The sequence below is a fragment of the Electrona antarctica genome, assembly GCF_951216825.1.
Source record: "Electrona antarctica genome assembly, chromosome: 3".
NCBI lineage: Eukaryota > Metazoa > Chordata > Actinopteri > Myctophiformes > Myctophidae > Electrona > Electrona antarctica.
The window spans coordinates 7,304,270-7,322,603 of record NC_136808.1 but is presented as its reverse complement, the minus strand read 5'-3'; the positions used below and the strand labels follow the sequence as shown (position 1 = coordinate 7,322,603).

General features: G+C 42.1%; 2 protein-coding genes across 2 annotated transcripts in view; both read left to right on the top strand.

Annotated features, from left to right (window-relative positions):
* large2 (LARGE xylosyl- and glucuronyltransferase 2) overlaps nt 1–18,334 on the top strand; it is a 367,952-nt gene that overhangs the window by 181,147 nt on the left and 168,471 nt on the right. The window lies entirely within an intron of this gene.
* LOC306920641 (uncharacterized protein) lies at nt 351–4,556 on the top strand (the record flags this gene model as incomplete). The annotated part of the gene is made up of 2 exons (XM_079497450.1): nt 351–1,074; nt 4,444–4,556. The coding sequence occupies 2 exons, from the start codon at nt 351–353 to the stop codon at nt 4,554–4,556; spliced, it is 837 nt and encodes a 278-aa protein (XP_079353576.1).

The window sequence follows — 18,334 nt, the reverse complement described above, 5'->3', positions numbered from 1 at the left end:
TCATTTTATCAGTTACAATATAGCTTTATTTATGCTGTTATGCTGCCACATTTTTATCTGTTATTTATCTCACCTATTTTTACATCCTTATTGTCTTTATCGTAATTGTATTTTTCCCTGTTATTTCATGTCTCCTGTTGGCACTTCTTAATCTCTTCATCTTACCTTTACTACTGATGATGTGCCAACAGCATTACGACCAATCAACATTACATCAGCTGTGTAGAGCGCAGTCACCCTCCGTGGAGCAGATATAAATACAAGCAGTCTAACGTCTGCAAGATACAGACATCAACAGAGAAGACTCCAATTCAAGCTCCACTGAGAGAGAGAGACAACCTCACGCTGACATGTTCCTGATTCTGGGCCTGCTGGCACTAGGCGCCGTGCACGCCAGTCCCTCGGCTGAGGTCAACCTACAGGATGACATCCTGCCACTAGACACCCTGGAGGCTGATGCCCTGCCACTAGACACCCTGGAGGCTGCTGCCCTGCCACTAGACACCCTGGAGGCTGCTGCCCTGCCACTAGACACCCTGGAGGCTGCTGCCCTGCCACTAGACACCCTGGAGGCTGCTGCCCTGCCACTAGACACCCTGGAGACTGCTGCCCTGCCACTAGACACCCTGGAGGCTGATGCCCTGCCACTAGACACCCTGGAGGCTGATGCCCTGCCACTAGACACCCTGGAGACTGCTGCCTCGGCTGAGGTGAAGCTACAGCGTGGATACCGCTGTCCGATGTCCTGGTTCGGCTTCAACGGCCACTGCTACACGTACGTCTCTACACAGATGGTCTGGGCTAAAGCAGAGTGGAACTGCGTGTCTCAAGGTGCCAACCTGGTGTCCGTCCACAGCGCTGGTGAGAACAACTTTGTCCGAACCCTGATCAAGAACTATGACCCAAGAGAGGGAGCCACCTGGATCGGGCTGAGTGACCTTCACTGGGAGGGTAGATGGTTGTGGTCAGATGGCTCCAAAGTGAGCTTCACCATGTGGAATGCGCCAAATGAGCCAAACAATTCTTATGGAGGTGAAAACTGTGTGGAACAGGGGGGGAGACATTCACCTGCCGGTAAATGGAATGACAATACATGTTCTCTTGCTTTGCCTTCTGTTTGTAAATCTCGTACAGTCAGTTACTAATGACTGGATTGCCTGTTTTCGAGTACTGACTGACTTGTACTGGGTCTCCATAGTAAAGATACATCAAATATGGTTGTGCTTTACTGATGCAAATCTGTGTCTCTATTAAAATAAATTCTTCAACATCATGGCATTTCTGTCTATCTTTTTACTTCCATGATCTCAGAATTATGTAATTGTATAACCTATCTATGTAGTTATTTTTTTCTTCTTTTCTTTTCACTGTGCATGTGCAGTTTAATACTTGATATTCAAATGACTGGTGTTTCGAGCGTGTATTGAAGGGGCAGGCGACCTTAGGCACGGGGTGGCGACCTTAGGCACGGGGTGGGGGACAACATTGGCAGAAGCGAGGGTGATCACTGGCACACTGGCATAAGTGGAGTCGATTTCTCTTTCTAAAATTAAATATTCAAAAAACATAGTCAGTTAAATGAAGTCCCCTCACATCTGTATGCAAATTACATCCTGCACATAATTCTACATTCATTCAAACTATGAACTCTGACCGAGGAGTGTCTGGGAGATGGTGGGTTATTGAGAATAAAATATCAGAATAAGAAGAAAACAATTAAAGTTATGTATGTGGTATGTTTGGATATTTGATATTTTTGTTCTTTTTTAAGGGACCAAGAAGTCACGAAGTGACTTTGGTTACTTATTGTTTTTGTGTTTATTTTTCTTCTCCTTCTTCTTCCGCCAAAAATAGCTGTTCTGGCTGAACCGTGCAGTCGGTTTTCACGAAACTTGTCAACATGGTAGAAGCCCATGACGATTGGCCAAATGGTGGCGCTATAGCACTCAATTGAAAATGCAAACTTTGAACGTGCATACCTCATGAACCGTTTGACCGTCGGCAATGACACTTTGATCCACATATGTGTCTCCTCATGCCGAACAACTTTCGTGTTTTGACTTTTGACCTCTGACCTTTAGATCACCCGCCATTTTGAATGATATGAAAAACAGTTAAAATGTATCTCCTCCCAGGATCTTTGATCAAAATGCACGAAAACTTCTACACGTGAACTTTGGACCTATACGGACAAGAAGTCATAGTACATTTATTTTAAGTGAAAAAATTAAGTTTTTATGAGCCAATGAAAATTGCTGGTTTGTGAAAATTCTTCTTTTGTCCCTAATACATACATGCAGCGTTATACGCTTTTGGACCTGTACAGTATGGTAGAGGGTCATGCCAAATAGCACTGAAAGCAGTCTTACTCCAATAGGTCAAAGGGGGGCGCTATGGCATTCTTTTTTTTGAACAGGCATAACTCATGCCTCGTTTGTCCAAAAGTCATGGCACTTGTTTCCACTTGTTCCTTAACTCATGGGGAACACATGTGTCACTTTGATCAGTTAGCTCCGCCCTCAGATGTTCCACCATTTTGAGCAGTTTGAAAAATGCTTATATCTGATTTTCTGCCCTGATTTTTTAGCAACTTGCGTGAAACGTTCTACACACAATCTATGGACCATTAACTGAAATTCCAGTTGAAGAGAAAATTGAGGACGCCACAAGTGATTAGCCTTGAGGATTAGCCTTGAGGACTTGAGGATAATAGGACTTAAGGATAAAATGTGAGAACAGACAAGTGGGCGCGCCAATTGTGAATGGGTGTGATTTTTTTATAGGCCCAGATATCCCACTAATTCTGGAGCTAATTACATTTTCACATGATTCATGAGACCATGTTGATGGGATTGGTTGTTTCTGCAACATTACATTTTCACATTGTGATGCATTGTGGTGGATTGAAGTTACTTTCGAAGCTGTGTTGAGTAGAGGACCCTGAACATGTGACATTTTGTTCACGATTTTAGGCATTTGTATGTGAAATTAGGCCCCTCCCTCTACATTTGGGAGCCACAGTCAAAAGGTATGGAATTATCAAAAATCGACATGGTGTAGTGTAGGAGGAGTAGCAATGTGGGCATGTCATTACATTTTCAAAGGTTGTAGATTAGATATGCCTTTTTGCGGCGTCTTTTATTTTTGAAAACTCCCAAATTCACTTCCACAACAGGAAGCAAAATCAAAATCCACGTTCTGTTCAATCACCTCAATCTGAGCCTCAATTCCGAGAGAAACTCGGCCAAAGATCGTGCTGCTTATAATGGAAGTGGACCGCGGGGAAACATTTCAATGACGGACCACAGCGTCATGCTGCTTATAATGGAAGTGGACCGTAGGGAAACATTTCAATGACGGACCACAGCGGCATGCTGCTTATAATGGAAGTGGACCGCGGGGAAACATTTCAATGACGGACCACAGCGTCATGCTGCTTATAATGGAAGTGGACGGTGGGGAAACATTTCAATGATGGACCACAGTGTCATGCTGCTTATAATGGAAGTGGACGCCAGGGAAACATTTCAATGACGTACCACAGCGTCATGCTGCTTATAATGTAAGTGGACGGCGGGGAAACATTTCAATGACGGACCACAGCGGAAGCGAGCGTTGCCTAGTGACGGGGAAGCTACTATACGGTAGATAAAAGAGAGGCTATTCTGAATCAATACAAAACCCAAAACACGTAAAAGACATCAACGGCAGGAATCGACATTGGGAAAAAAGACGTCAAAGACGTCTTTGGCAGGCAGTTGGTTAAATTAACTACATTTTGCTATCATTAATTGTTTGCTTATGTTAAATGTTCTCAAATAGAAAAGTTAGTCAAATTAGTTTGACAAATTAGTTTAAAAGATTATTATTTATTCCATCCATCTTAAACCGCTTATCCGGCGTTGGGTTAACGAGGGGAACAGTTCCAGCAGAGAGCTCCAGCCTTCCCTTTCCTGTTTGTTAACAAAATATTGGTAAAAAAATCAGTGGTCTAGTTCATCGGGTCACCCAAAAATCTGGTATTGGTCTCACTCTAATGTAGATAACTAGGCTCGCAGTTAGTTCGGGACACGCATGCACTAACTGCAATGGTGCCTGCGCAAATTGTCGTCAAATGCAGGGCAACGGTTTTGTGTTGTGTATGACATCAGACCAAGCTCTGGTCAGCATATAAGATATGACAATGCCGTTAAATCTCCACTTAGTTCCACACAAGTGCTTTACAGAGAAAAGTTGAGATAGAGAAAGCCAGAGAATAGGACACACCTTCTCACCCAGCAGACATACAGTCAGTCCTCATCACAGGCCATGTATACCAACATCTTTGACGATGGACTGCAACTCCTGGAAGGAGTGATATCCGAATCTTCACAGACTCAGGTCTCCTGTTCTGAGTGTCCACACATCTCTACGTCTAAATTGTTACTCCATGAACACGTGCAGAGGAGCCACAACGACTTCTACTGCCAAATGCTGAGGAATGGACATATCCCCTCAGCAGCCTGTCAGCAAAGAACCAGCCATTTAACCACCCCGAAACAAGGAGACACAGATGAATCTACATCCCACATTGGTCAGCAGTTCACCAATACTTTACCTCAACCAGGAGATGCAAAGACACAGCAGTTGACTTACACGGAAAAGAAAATCCACATCTGTAAACAGTGTGACAAGATTTTCAGGCGATTAGATCACCCGAAGACACACCAGCGCGTCGACACTGGGGGAAAACCTTTCCAGTGCCAACAATGTGACAAGAGTTTCAGGGAGTTAGGTACTCTGAAGGGTCACCAACATATCCATACTATAGAAAAGCATTTCCAATGCGACAAAAGTTTTGGTGACTTAGGTACTTTGAAGAGACACCAGCACATGCATACTGGAGAAAAACCTGTGTCTGAAAAGCGTTTCAGTGAGTTGTGCAATGTTGAGACACACCAGCGTATCCACATTGGAAAAGTAAAGACACACCGGCTGGCTTACAAGAGTTTCAATCGCTTAGATTATCCAAAGTCACGCCGGCGTGTCCACAATAGAGAAAAACCCTTCCACTGTAAACAATGTGACAAGAGTTTCAGTCGGCCGGGTCACCTGACGACACACCAGCGTATCCACTCCGGAGAAAAACCCTTCCACTGTCAACAATGTGACAAGACCTTCAGTCGTTTAGATGCTCTAAAGACACACCAGCGTATGCACACTGGAGAAAAACCCTTCCATTGTCAACAATGTGACAAAAGTTTCAGACGGCTAGACGCTCTGAAGACACACCAGCGTATCCACACCGGAGAAAAACCCTTCCATTGTCAACAGTGTGACAGAAGTTTCAGTGTGTTAGATACTCTGAAGAGACACTTGCGTATCCACACTGGGGAAAAACCTTTCCAGTGTCAACACTGTGACAAAAGTTTCCGTGACTTGGGTAATATGAGGAAACACTGCAGCGTCCACGTTGGAGAAAGACCTTTCCGCTGCCAACAATGTGACAAGAGTTTCAGTCGGTTGGATGCTCTGAAGAGACACGAGCGCCTTCTGCACACTGGAAGTGACAAGACGCAGAAACGGGTAGATTCTTGAGCGGTTCCAACTTCTCCAACGTTTGAGCCTGTGTTTGGGTGTCCAAAATGTATTATTCCGCCCCCTGTGACGTCATGAGGGTCAATACATCATCATCATCAGACATCATCATCGTACGTCGGTGCAGCAGCACTGAGGTCCCAGCGAACAGGTGCAACTCATCAAAGGCACCGCTCACAGCTTTTGTCCACCCGTCTCAAATTTGCCATTGCCAATGAAAGGAGAAGTTAGGTCAAATGTCCGCCAAATATGACGTAAATTTGTGGCAACACGGGTGTGATTTTTTTTTCTATCGATTACTCACCCCATGGAGACCAATTTAATTCATGGATATTTTTTAGTTTCTGTCGCATTCCTATGACCAGCGGTGGTTTCCTATGGAGACACAAAGAGTCTCCTTTTTGTCTCCATAGTATTGCACAGTATATATCTGCTGCTATGCTCACACCTTTATTTCAGGTAGGCTATGTGTACATCATCTTTTTGTTTTTCCCCCTTTCCCCCTTCATCTTCTAGTCTACTTGCCAGCCCATAGAGCCCCCATTGTGAACCCGGACATGTTGAGTACACCAAGGTTTTATGTGATTACTGGTTTTGTCTATGGCAATAACAATATGACGGAACTATGCACAAACTATGCACAAAAACTTCTGCAAACTGTGACAAAGCTGATTCTGTATATGTTATATCACACCCGTGCTATTAAGTTAATTGTAAACATCAACTGAACTTGCAGTCACAAACACATGTAGAAGGGGAGAGATGGAACATGGCACTGCTGCGGCTTGAGAGAGCACAACCTAATGGTTGTTGACGTTTGCGTGATGGAACTTCAGTCTTGACTTGACTGCAATCATATGTTTGATATGATCGTGAGTAGAGTTGTCCCTAGGGTTGCCAACTCCCAGAGCTTCAAATAAGGGACACAATTTGGCTGTACGAAGAAAACAAAATCGGGTACATTTCGGGTCAAACCCCCAAAACATGTGATTAGGTTTCTGGTTGAAGGACATCAGTGTTTTGTACCATACATTTGTATGTATAAGTACAAAACAAAGAATGTTTGCTTTCGCCATCTTTGTTGAAGAAGAGGCAATTATGTTTTAGTTCTATAGTGTTTATTTTTGGTTGGCTAAAACTAGAGTAACCTAGGTAGGCCTAAGGTTCAATGGTCAAACATGTTTGATCGGAGCCGTCATGACGAGGTAAAGTCTGCTCAAACCACCTTACACCGTCCAATTGAGTAATGATAGAGTGACTCGTCAAGATTTGTATTACAATTTGACCATTTAAAAGTTGGTTGGTGTTTAGTGTGTTTAGTTCTCTGCTTGGCTGTAATGTTGTTCATACAAAAGTTTCAGAAAGCACATTGGGGTTGTTGGGTGGAAACCTGCCATGTCCAAAAATGTCACTTTTCAGGAAATGGACAAAAAAAAGAACCTGTGTTACAATTGATGTCCAATGTAGTTAGTATTTAGTCATACGCTCTTGTTAATATTTGGTTCCATATAAAAACCCACAGACACACTTAAAGGGGCATTCCACTCATTTTCAACATTTTACTATGTCATTAATATACCTTAGAGCTGTTGTGTGGAAATAATTAAAAAAGTCCCCCCATTCTGTGTTTCCTAGAACTGGAGGTCTGAAAAAATGGTGGATGGTCTTGATGATGTCATCAAGATGTGTTTCACCATGTTAATGATTTTTTTCATAATTACAGTTCTAGGAAACACAGAATGGGGGGACTTTTTATTATTATCACACAACAGCTCTAAGGTATATGACATAGTAAAATGTTGAAAATGGGTGGTTTTCCCCTTTAACAACTGTTACTTTCACTTAATCTTTTAAAAATAGCAAAAATAGAAGTTGGGAGCGGCTATTTTTGCTACTTTTGTGTGACAATAGTATGACAAAGTTGGGCATTAAGGTATTTAATAAAACATAAAAAGACATGAAAAGTTGAAATTTGGAGATACAAGTTTTGTGCCCGACAGCAATGATATACAAAATAGATTTAGCATGCATTTGTTCTTTATGTTGTAAATTACCACTGTGACAAGGTGGCAGAAACAATTATTCATGATCAGAATCAGTGCTGAGTCATTAGCAATGTGCTACTAGGATATAATGGCAGCAAATTGAATAAAAAACCAATCAGGCGGATGTTACCATCAAATGATTATACCAGTTCACAATAACAAGAACATTTCCCGTTTGTTTAAAAGATTTAAAAAGAGACCAGGAGTGTTTTTCTCTCCTGTTCTGACCCCACATGATAATGAGGTCTGCTTCTCAGAGACACAAAGAGAAAATGTTGCTGACTACTGAACACTTACAGTGAAGATAAAACGTGGATTAATAAATAACATCAGAATCATAAACTGTGTAACACAAAGGGCACAGGAAGGTGGCTACTCCTCAATGCAATGCGATACGAATACACAGTATCTTCTGCTGAGGTTTGTATAGCTGTCGTGTACAAACCTCATATCTCCATATGTCATATTTGTATGTTGTATGCATACTTTGTTGTATGACAGTGTCGGCTGTCGAGTATAATGATAGCGATAATACCCGATCTACAAGCTCACAACGCGTTGCATCGCTACTCGATGCAAATGGCTATTTTACAACCATTTGAATGTGTGTTTAAGTGTGTGTTTCTTCCAATTCCTGAAAAGTAAGGGTTTTGGATATAGGTTTCTGCGAGACAGTGGTGATATTCTTAATGTTAGGATTTTCATGAATTTGATATCATAATTCATAACTACATTATGCATGTATGTACTGTATGTATATGTATGTCTGTGTCTGTATGTCTGAGCACGGACAGCTGCAACACCTACAGTGGCCAGTAGAGTACAGCACAGAGTAAAGTGGCACACAGTACACTACAATATGGGGTGGATGTTCTGGGGACCCCCACATGGTAACTCAGTCATTTCTCAACCGTTTTTGGACGCAGGGGGGCTCACCGGCCCGTGAGTGAATCGTTACATGCCTAGTAACTATAACAATGTCAATAACTGTATAGTTGCACCGCTCAGTTCACACAGGTGATTTAACATCTACTGTCCACTTACATCCCTGCTTTGGTAATTTAGTGGTATGCTTTCACAACTTGAAACTGCCCTATAAACCTGTAGGACAGAGGACATACATGGGCAACTGGCGGCCCGGGGGCCACATGCGGCCCTCACCATCACTTTATGCGGCCCGCAGGTTATGGCCCATAGCACTTATCCTACCCCCTTAGATAGCACTTTTTAGACTTAGATAGCATTTGAAACAGACTTATAGCATGTCATGTAGACAGCACAATAATTGCATTGTATATAGTCATAGCACATCATAGTAGCCTACATATGTATAGCATAGTATAGTATATATGTATAGTTAATATGTATAGTGTCATTATATAGATATGTTCTAGTTACGTTCTTAGCTTACGCATGTTTCTTGATAAATGCATTTTATATATGTGATGTATTCCCATACTTTTGTTCCTGCCTAATGTAAATCGCTCTGGATTAAGAGCGTCTGCTAAATGCCTAAATTGTTATTGTAAATTGTAAATTGTAATATCCCAACATTGTTATAATGATTCCTGCTGATTACTAGCATTAAAATGCGTTTTTTACAAAAGCATTGACATTAAAATGTACTTGAGTACAAGTAAAAGTACTCATTATGCAGAATTGTTCCGTTTCACCTTTTCAAATGTATAAAAATCTTTTGAGCGTCTCATTGTGAGCTTGTGGCTAATGAGTGTTTTGTAATAACAATCAAGATCTAGAAAGTAACTAGTAACTAAAGGTTTCAAATAAATGTAGTGGAGTAAAAGTACAATATTTTAAATACTCAAAGTAGTAGAGAAAAATGAATCCCGCACACTGTCTTCACTTGAGTTTAGATTTATTTAGCAACGTTTCAGTCGTCAGGCAAATACTCAAAGTACAAATACCTCGAAATTGTCCTTAAGTAAATGTACTTAGTTACTTTCCACCAACTGAAAGCCATCTCTATTGCAATTGTGCATGAGCGTGCCAAACGGTCACTGCAGCTAGGGACTTGAACCCATGACCTCCTGTCACAAACACAGACACCGTCACCGGCTGTCTAACCTTCACAGGAGGAATGAAGGGAAAACAGGAGAGCAGCAGATTGGTTGTTCAGAAGAACCAGCAATAGTCTGATATGAAGTTGACCTTTCCATGACCTTTGGGCCCCAGGCTGGGCTAATGACCTGCCAAACTGACTGATCCCTGTGAGAACTGAGTTGAGACGCACGAACGAACGCACGCACGCACGCACGCACGCACGCACGCACGCACGCACGCACGCACGCACGCACGTACGTACGTACGTATGTACACAGCACACACACACAAGCACAACACAGAGTTACTGCATCCACTGCAAAAAGTGACCATGCATTTGCAGTGATCGCTTTGGAATGCTTTTCCTTTACGTATAAAAAAACAAACTGAGTCTTGGAAGTTGTTCTTGTTTTATCCCTGTTCTGGTTAATGTTATATTGCTCTTTTGTTGTCCTGTTTTAATTGTAGCACTTGTCGTAGCACTTGCCCTAGCCTCGACGACCTTACAGGCGTATGGAAAGGCTCAACTCAACTTATGTAATTTAGATAAAAAATTACATAAGTTGAGTTGAGTTTTATGTAGATTCTATAGTGTAAACGCATAGTATCATTATATAGATAGGGGACAGACCTCCATTCCGAAACACCGCCATCCAGAAACACCGCCATTCCGAAACACCGCCATTCCGAAACACAGCCATTCCTAAAGGGTGGCATACGCCAGTCTGTGAATTGTCTATTTTCATGTCAATCAATGGACGCTCATTCGGCCCTACGGAGCTGTTATTTAATGAGCCCAATACCCGTGCGTCCATAAACCCAACGTGTCTAATGAGCGCCCATTGACTCGGAAATGGGCCATCATGACATGGACCGTTTGATCTCCAATACTTCTTTCAGTTATCCTTTTTGTTGTTTAATAGAATGAGTTAGTTTATCCTGCTTTAATATTCTACATACATTCTCCACAACTTCACTAAATACACCACCACTGTGTGGTTAAACTGAGCTCTCCGTGTCTGCCTCCTCCTTATTTGGTCAGCCTGACCCGTGAGCACTATTCTATTGATATTCCACTGTTAGACGAAGTTAGGTTCTTAGCTTACATATATCATTCTTGATGACAATTTGTTTTTATGTATTTGATAATTACCATGCGTTGTTCCTGCTTACTGTAAGTCACTCTGGCTTAAGAGCGTCTGCTAAATGCCTTAATTGTAAATTGTAAATTCATTGCTAATTACTATACCACACACTCACACACACACACACACACACACACACACACACACACATGAAGACTCACACAAACGTGCAAACAAACTTGTGTACACACACGCACACGCGCCCACACACAAATCGTCCCAACAAACACAATGTCCGAAACCTTGTGACAAGAGGAGTCATCAAACAAGAGAGGACGAAGAACTCTTCAGCTGAGTCAGCGAGCAGCCAGCCTTTCCATGAGAGAGAGAGAGAGAGAGGGAGAGAGAGAGAGAGAGGAAAGACATAGAAGAGACAGGAGAGAGGGGAGGAAACTGCTGTGTCTTGTTCTTGATAACCAGCCAACAAAAGCGCTGAACCTTTCATCTAGGGACCTTGGCAGGGCTGGAGTAATGTGTCTCCACTGTGCATGCCAGCCTGTTTCTGCTTCCCTAAGACGCTCAGAAAGAGCCCCTAATCCATCTTCATCTGTTACAGACCCGGGTCTGTGCTGTAGCCTCCCTCCATCTGTAGGGAAATACACATAATGCTTGCTGACGTGTAATGCTTACTCCCCCACCCCCTTACAGACACGCAGGTATATACGTAGTGTACACAAGTGTGCGCACACGCACACATTAACTGTTCTCACATCTTTGCTGAGCTAGTGTAAAATTTGTTAAAAATTGCCTACTTGCAATCCAGGGTGCAGGGTGACACCGACAGGGAGTCACATTATGCTAACTCAACGCAGCGCTAACATCAGATTTCAGCTTCTCGTTAATTTGCCCAGATCGCTTTTCATTAGGTGACGGTTTGGATGATCCGTTTTTATGCGAATCGATGAGAAGGATTCAAGTTGCACATCATGGTATCGAAGTTCAGAGATGTGGAGGAAGATCGAGCTACAACAAGAGTAGGCGAGGCATGTTTATTTGCAAGCATATTTCATACACAGGCTCAGAGGCTCTTCAGTTAACTGCTTCATATACAATGATCAAAAAGAAAAGAGCATATAGAACCATTATGAAAGATTGACTCTAAGGTTCTTGGGTGAGCATTCAGAAAAAATACAAGCTCACAATGCATTGCGAATTTGCGACGCATTGTGAGCTTGTAGATCATGACAGAGCCAGACAGAGTCAGACACTGGGTATAAAGTCCGGCCTGGAGTAGATCTATACTCCGAGGAGTGCATTTTTTCTAGTTTTTGTTTGTGTTCTCATGTTGTTCTGTCACACATGTGATTCTCACATTTAGTATTTGTGCATTCATTGTTTCCCTTCCTCCCTTGCTCCTCTATCACCTGCTAGAGATGAGTAGATTCTGTCCAAATCTATCACAAGACCAATACCAGTGCCTGCCTGGTCCCACTCCCCTGCCAGAGGGTTACATTTGAGCTCACAGGGGGGTGGCCGTTGCCATCCCCCTTAGAGTTTGCATCCAAAATAGATTTTTTTTGTCAAATAGTATATTTTCTCCACCACAGTGCACAGAAAGTTCTGTGTATAAATCCATTTCGTGGCTACTTCAGGTGCGCGACACTGGTTGATTGGGGTCATTGAGAGTTCAGAGTGCCAATGTAATTACTTTGGCTTTTGACCAGTGTGCTAGTGTGCTAAAACCAGTAGCCTACTTTTAGGTGAAAGAAAATGTCATGTTCAAAGTTTGTTAGTAAAGAAATCACACCCGTGTGAAGTGAGGGGCGCTCTTGTCGTCGTCCATCATCCAATAATAAATGAATATACTTCCTCATGAATTAATTTGTCAACTTATGTTATGTTATTATCTTTTAATTAACAGGTTCGGGGCCCATGACGTAGACTTCAGTCATGGTACTTACTAGTATGGTCATGTGCCCGAGACGGAGATTGATTCATCTCCATCAAGTTAGTGATATCAAAACCGGTCGCATCGCTCTACAGCCTGGCAGCGCTTGTTGCGCAATCCTTGGTGTTGCACAACAGTGACACGTCATCGAAAATGTTCCCTTGCCTGTTTAGCCGACGAGAACGAAAATCTTAAAACGTTAATAACTCGCGATCTAAATCATCCCGTCCAATTCTAAGAAAAGAATATGTGTTTGACGGGCCCTCGCTGTCCAGTCGCTATAGTCTTGTTAGATTTTATCTTACCTCCCGTTGTTGTCGATCGCCTCGAGAGTTTTGTGGCTATTGTTAGCTGCTACACACACATTCCACACAACATCCGCTTCGTCGGTAAAAGTGCTCTGGGCGCTATAAATATTTTTTTGAGTGGTGTAAACCACTCCTACAACTGGCTTTTGTGTGCAGAAAAAATTAGCATGGTTGCTATGTTCAAAATAATTTCTGACGTAATTAAATCACACCCGGGTGAACTGGATGACCGTAGCAACCATGCTCATTTTTTCTGCACAAAAAAAGCCAGTTGTGAAATCACATCCGGGTGCTATTTCATTCAATAGCCTAGATCTAGGAAAGTAGTCACTCAGTTCACCCGGGTGTGATTTCATTACGTCAGACATTACGTCAGACCACAGCTGATCATGCTATATAAAACCTTACACCACTCAGTTCACACGGGTGTGATTTTATTTATTATATTAATCGATTAAATAACCCCGGGCCCTTAAAGTGTTAACCATGATACAATGTGATACATGATACAACTCATCTTTTCACCATCAGTATGTCAGATGACAACTGAATTTATGTGATTGATTAGCCGATTTGCTCGTCTATACATATGACGTAAAATGTCCTTTCATTGTCAATGGCATTTAATGTTTGTGTTGCCACAAATTTACGTCATATTTCTGGCACATATGACTCCATAATTTCTCCTTTCATTGTCAATGGCAAAATGTGAGAGGTGACGGGACAGGACGAAAGGAGGGGCTAGTGCCCCTCAAAAACAAATCAGTCAGCTCCATATTTGGGCACAAAAGGGGCATGCCCATACAGTATATGGGTAGGTATATATCTTTATATACTGATGATATAATTATGGATCTCCATATATGGGCATAAAAGGACTGACAGATACAGAGACCTTTACAAGTTCACAACGCGTTGCAGCGCGACACGTTGTGAGCTTCTAGATCGGCTATGTTCAGCAAGTGTAAAAACAGCCATTACGACGGCATCAAGGCCCGCCAAAATACATTTTAGTCGACTAAATCAACTGTAGATTTAGTCGACTAAAATCTTATGATATTTAGTCAACTAAAACTAGACTAACACTAAGACATTCCAGGTGACTAAAATGTGACTAAAACTAAATGAAAATTATTCAAGATACTACGACTAAATCTAAAATCAAAATTTGCTGCCAGAAACAACACTGCTATAGAAGTGTATACATTTTCAGCACCCCCTCCCTCAATTATACCACCAGGGAGGTCTACAGCAGGGGTTCTCAACCCGTGGGTCGCGACCCCTCGGGGGGTCGCCAAATTATTTTAGGGGGTCCCCAAATTATTTTCAAAAAATAGTATAATTATTATAAAAATTAGTATAAAAGTATAATTAAAGGCATTTGAAATTACATAAAAATGTAAATTTTCAGGATTCCAATTCAAAAATAGCGATCTACAAGCTCAACTGCAACGCGTTTTGAGCTAGTAGATTGGCTATTTTGCTACGACAGTAATATATGGCCCTAGGGAGTGAGTGTGGAAACATAATGGCCCTCTCCATCGTCAAAGTTGCCCACACCTGCACTATAGCTAGCAAATTGATATAGGCTATATTATTTGCCAACAGGATGGAGGGAGACTTTAAAGAAGACACTGCACAAATCAATAACAGAGTAATGGGTAAATTTAGAGGAATGAATTTGGAACTTAAGGGTTATCGTAGAATCACTCCATTGGCTCAGTGGAGGAACAGCCCAAGATGGCACTCATTCATACAGGGTTTTATAAAAGGTTATTACAAAAGCTATAGTAGCGGTAATTCAAGTGACAAGTATGTCCATCTGGTGCAGTTTCTGGATTTCTGAAACGAACAATCCTGTACACTGCTATTCTGCGAGTCCTGCATCCCGTGAGTGACACCGTGAGCCAACAAAGTGACATGCGGTATCTACTCCATTCAGAGTCACCTATACTGTGGACTCGGTGTACACACATTTCGGTCTCTGCCCTGACATTTCTGCCATGACATTCCTGATGTTTGTAATTGTATGTGTGCACTGCTGCTCACAGAGAAATTTCAAATGTTAGCCAAAAGTCTTCCTGCCACTAAGGATTAAATGTGGCCCTTATTGCACCTAAACACACCACCACCACCACCGTCTTGAGTGACAGGCACCCGCTGCATGGCCAATTGGCCACACAGTGCTGCTGTTACTAGAAGAATCTATCTATCTCCCTATCGATTGATTGATTGATTGATTGATTGATTGGTTGATTGATTGATTGATTGAATAGTTTATTGAACATAAATATAAAAACAGCAACAGAGTACAGTCAAACATTCAGTTCAAAGAAATCATTGCGGTCTTGTTTCCATTTAGGCCCTTTGCAATCAATTCATTCATAGACGTGCCATGAAGAATAACAACATTCAATATAATCAATAACAACACAAAATTCTAAATAATTTCAGGAAACAATACAAACTGTATGTAGGCTACAGAGTGGGGAAAGGGGAGGGGGGGGGGTGAATGTGATCACCTGTTTAAGGGGGAAGGATCATTTCCTTGCTGTTTCAGGCCTCTTTTAAAAGATGTAAGTGATCTGCAGTTTTTGAGGGAGGGGGTCAGGGCATTCCACGCCTGGGGGGCCGTGTTGTAGAAGGAGAATTTAAGTGATGGTTCGCACACACACAAAGACAGCTTTAGTTTTTATTCTTGAATTAACTGAGTGTCAGCTTTCCCCACAATAACAGAAGGCAGAAATTACACTAGTATTCCATACAGGGTTTAAGTGGTTAATATTGAATCAAGATCAGTTTAACCACTTTAACTATAGGCCTAGTACATTGGCTATTTTCAAACGATCTTGAAAAATGGACATCTTTTTTTATCTACAAAAATGTACAATAGTTGTGAAATCTTTTCGGTCCCTGCACGGCACAACATATTTCCAGATGGGGGTCGGTGGCCAAATACATATGAATGGATTCCTTGACTTTAAAAAACAAACAAACAAACAAACAAAGTTTGAGAACAATTTGCACGACTGAACAAGTCAAATAGGGTCAGGCTTGGACACACCAGTGCACACGTATACAGAAGCTGTGATGGCATCAGCAGTGAGGCAGCTAGGCCATGCGATGCGAGTTGCAACGGATGAACTCTGACTGTCAGGGAATGGACGAGGGCAAAGTAACTGACAGTTAACTGTATGCTCCAGAGGAGACGGAAGGAACCTAATGCAGCCGGCCAGGTAGAGCCATGAAGTCATGCTCCATGTAAACCCATTGTTACACACTGGTACACTGTCAACTGTCTGTCAGAGTAGTCCCACGCATGCTAACACGCACGCACGCACGCACGCACACACGCACACACGCACGCACGCACGCACGCACGCACGCACGCACGCACGCACGCACGCATATTACAATTTAGTCATTTAGCAGACACTCTTAATCCAGAGTGACTTACATTAAGCAAGAACAAAAAGCATGGCAATTCATCACATACATATTATCATGAAACATGCGTAAGCTAAGAACGTAACAGTGGAATATCTATATAATTAAACTATACATTATAAACTATATATATACTATACTAATACTATACTATGCTATACTGTACATATGTACTATGAAGTGCACGCACGTACACACACACACACACACACACAGTCGCACACGCGCACACACGCACACACACACACACACACACACACACACACACACACACACACACACACACAGTAACCATAAGCATTATTGTAACTTCTATACCTGTTATTGTACTTCTATATATTGCAGTATTGATACTTTTGCTAAAGCAAAACTGAGTACTTTTTTTCCACCACAGATGGCTGCAGGAGCATCAGTCAACTGGCTCGTATTCCAACAGCAACATGGACTAAAGTGGCATTTCGATCTATGGTAATGTGGTTGGGTATTGTGGTCGAAAGCACACTGGCCATCAATGGCCATGATGATCGTGCCTTAGGCCTCACTCAGACTCAGGTTTGTAGTCCACATTTTGAACTACAAGCTGTTGTATGGCACAATGTTGTGTGTTGTGTCAAACCATGTGACCTCCATTGGAAATGCATTGGGCGGCCATGACACAACACAGCATTGATCCAACGAGCACAGAGAATTGCATTAACCGTGTGAGTGCACCCTTAGGCCTCATTCACACGTACCAAACACCAATCAAGCAATGTTTGGTCGTTTTTTTGTTTTTTTGGGCCACCACAATGCTTTTCCAATGGGAGTCACATGGTTTGATCAAACATTTGTGTTTGATCGCTGATTAATGATTGCTCCCCCCTCATCAAACAAAAATGTTTGGTCAAACCATGTGACTCCCATTGAAAATTAATTGGAGCAGCAATCAAAAAGCAATCAGGCATCACACACGGACCAAACATTTGTTGTGTAGGTGTGAACTAGGCCTCAGTGTGCTTAAAATGTAAGATAAAACGGAAGAACAAACCTTCCTCAGGTGACTGAGAATGTCAGTGCAGGACATGATCAGACTGTGGTAGCAAGAACATTCCGTCGACATGAACTACACAGAGAGGGGTATTATAGTAGAGTTGCTGTGCATAAACCCCCTCGTTACACAGATTAACTCACATTTGACAGGCACAGATTTACAGAGATGCGGGAAAAAAGTGATACGGTGAGTCATTCTTCGCCATAATCACGATAAGTGGATGAGTGGATTTACAGTATGGAGTAACACCAAGGGGATACTGTAGTACCGACAGGCCATGGTTTGGGATGGGTCAACTTGTCCCCAGAAGGGAATAAAGGGACACTGTCAAATCAATACAAAGTTATTCCGAGTGATCACTGGTCACCTTTATCCTCTATGACGACACATAATACACTGATGGGGGCTGACGTAATGGGTCTTTTGTAGGATGACAATGGCCCCATCCACAGGGCACGAGGGGTCACTGGAGGATTTGATGAATATGAAAATGATGTGAATCATATGGCCGTTGTAATTTCAACCCCTCTGGAGACCTACAGATGGTAAAGTAGATGTTGGTTGACATGTTGGGCACTTAACCCCAAGCGGTCCCATGTGGAGATGAGACACTAGTAACATGTTTACATTACAGAGTATAAAAAAAATGAGAAAGACTAAATAAAACAAAAAAAATAAACTTGTTGAGCACCTTTCATACAAACAGACTGTATAATTAATTAGATATATAACAAACAGATGCCCACTTCTATGTTAATGAACAAAAAGCAACTTACAGATGATGCAATGTGTAAGCCAGTGGCGTGCACAGATATTTAGAGGGGCAGGTGCTC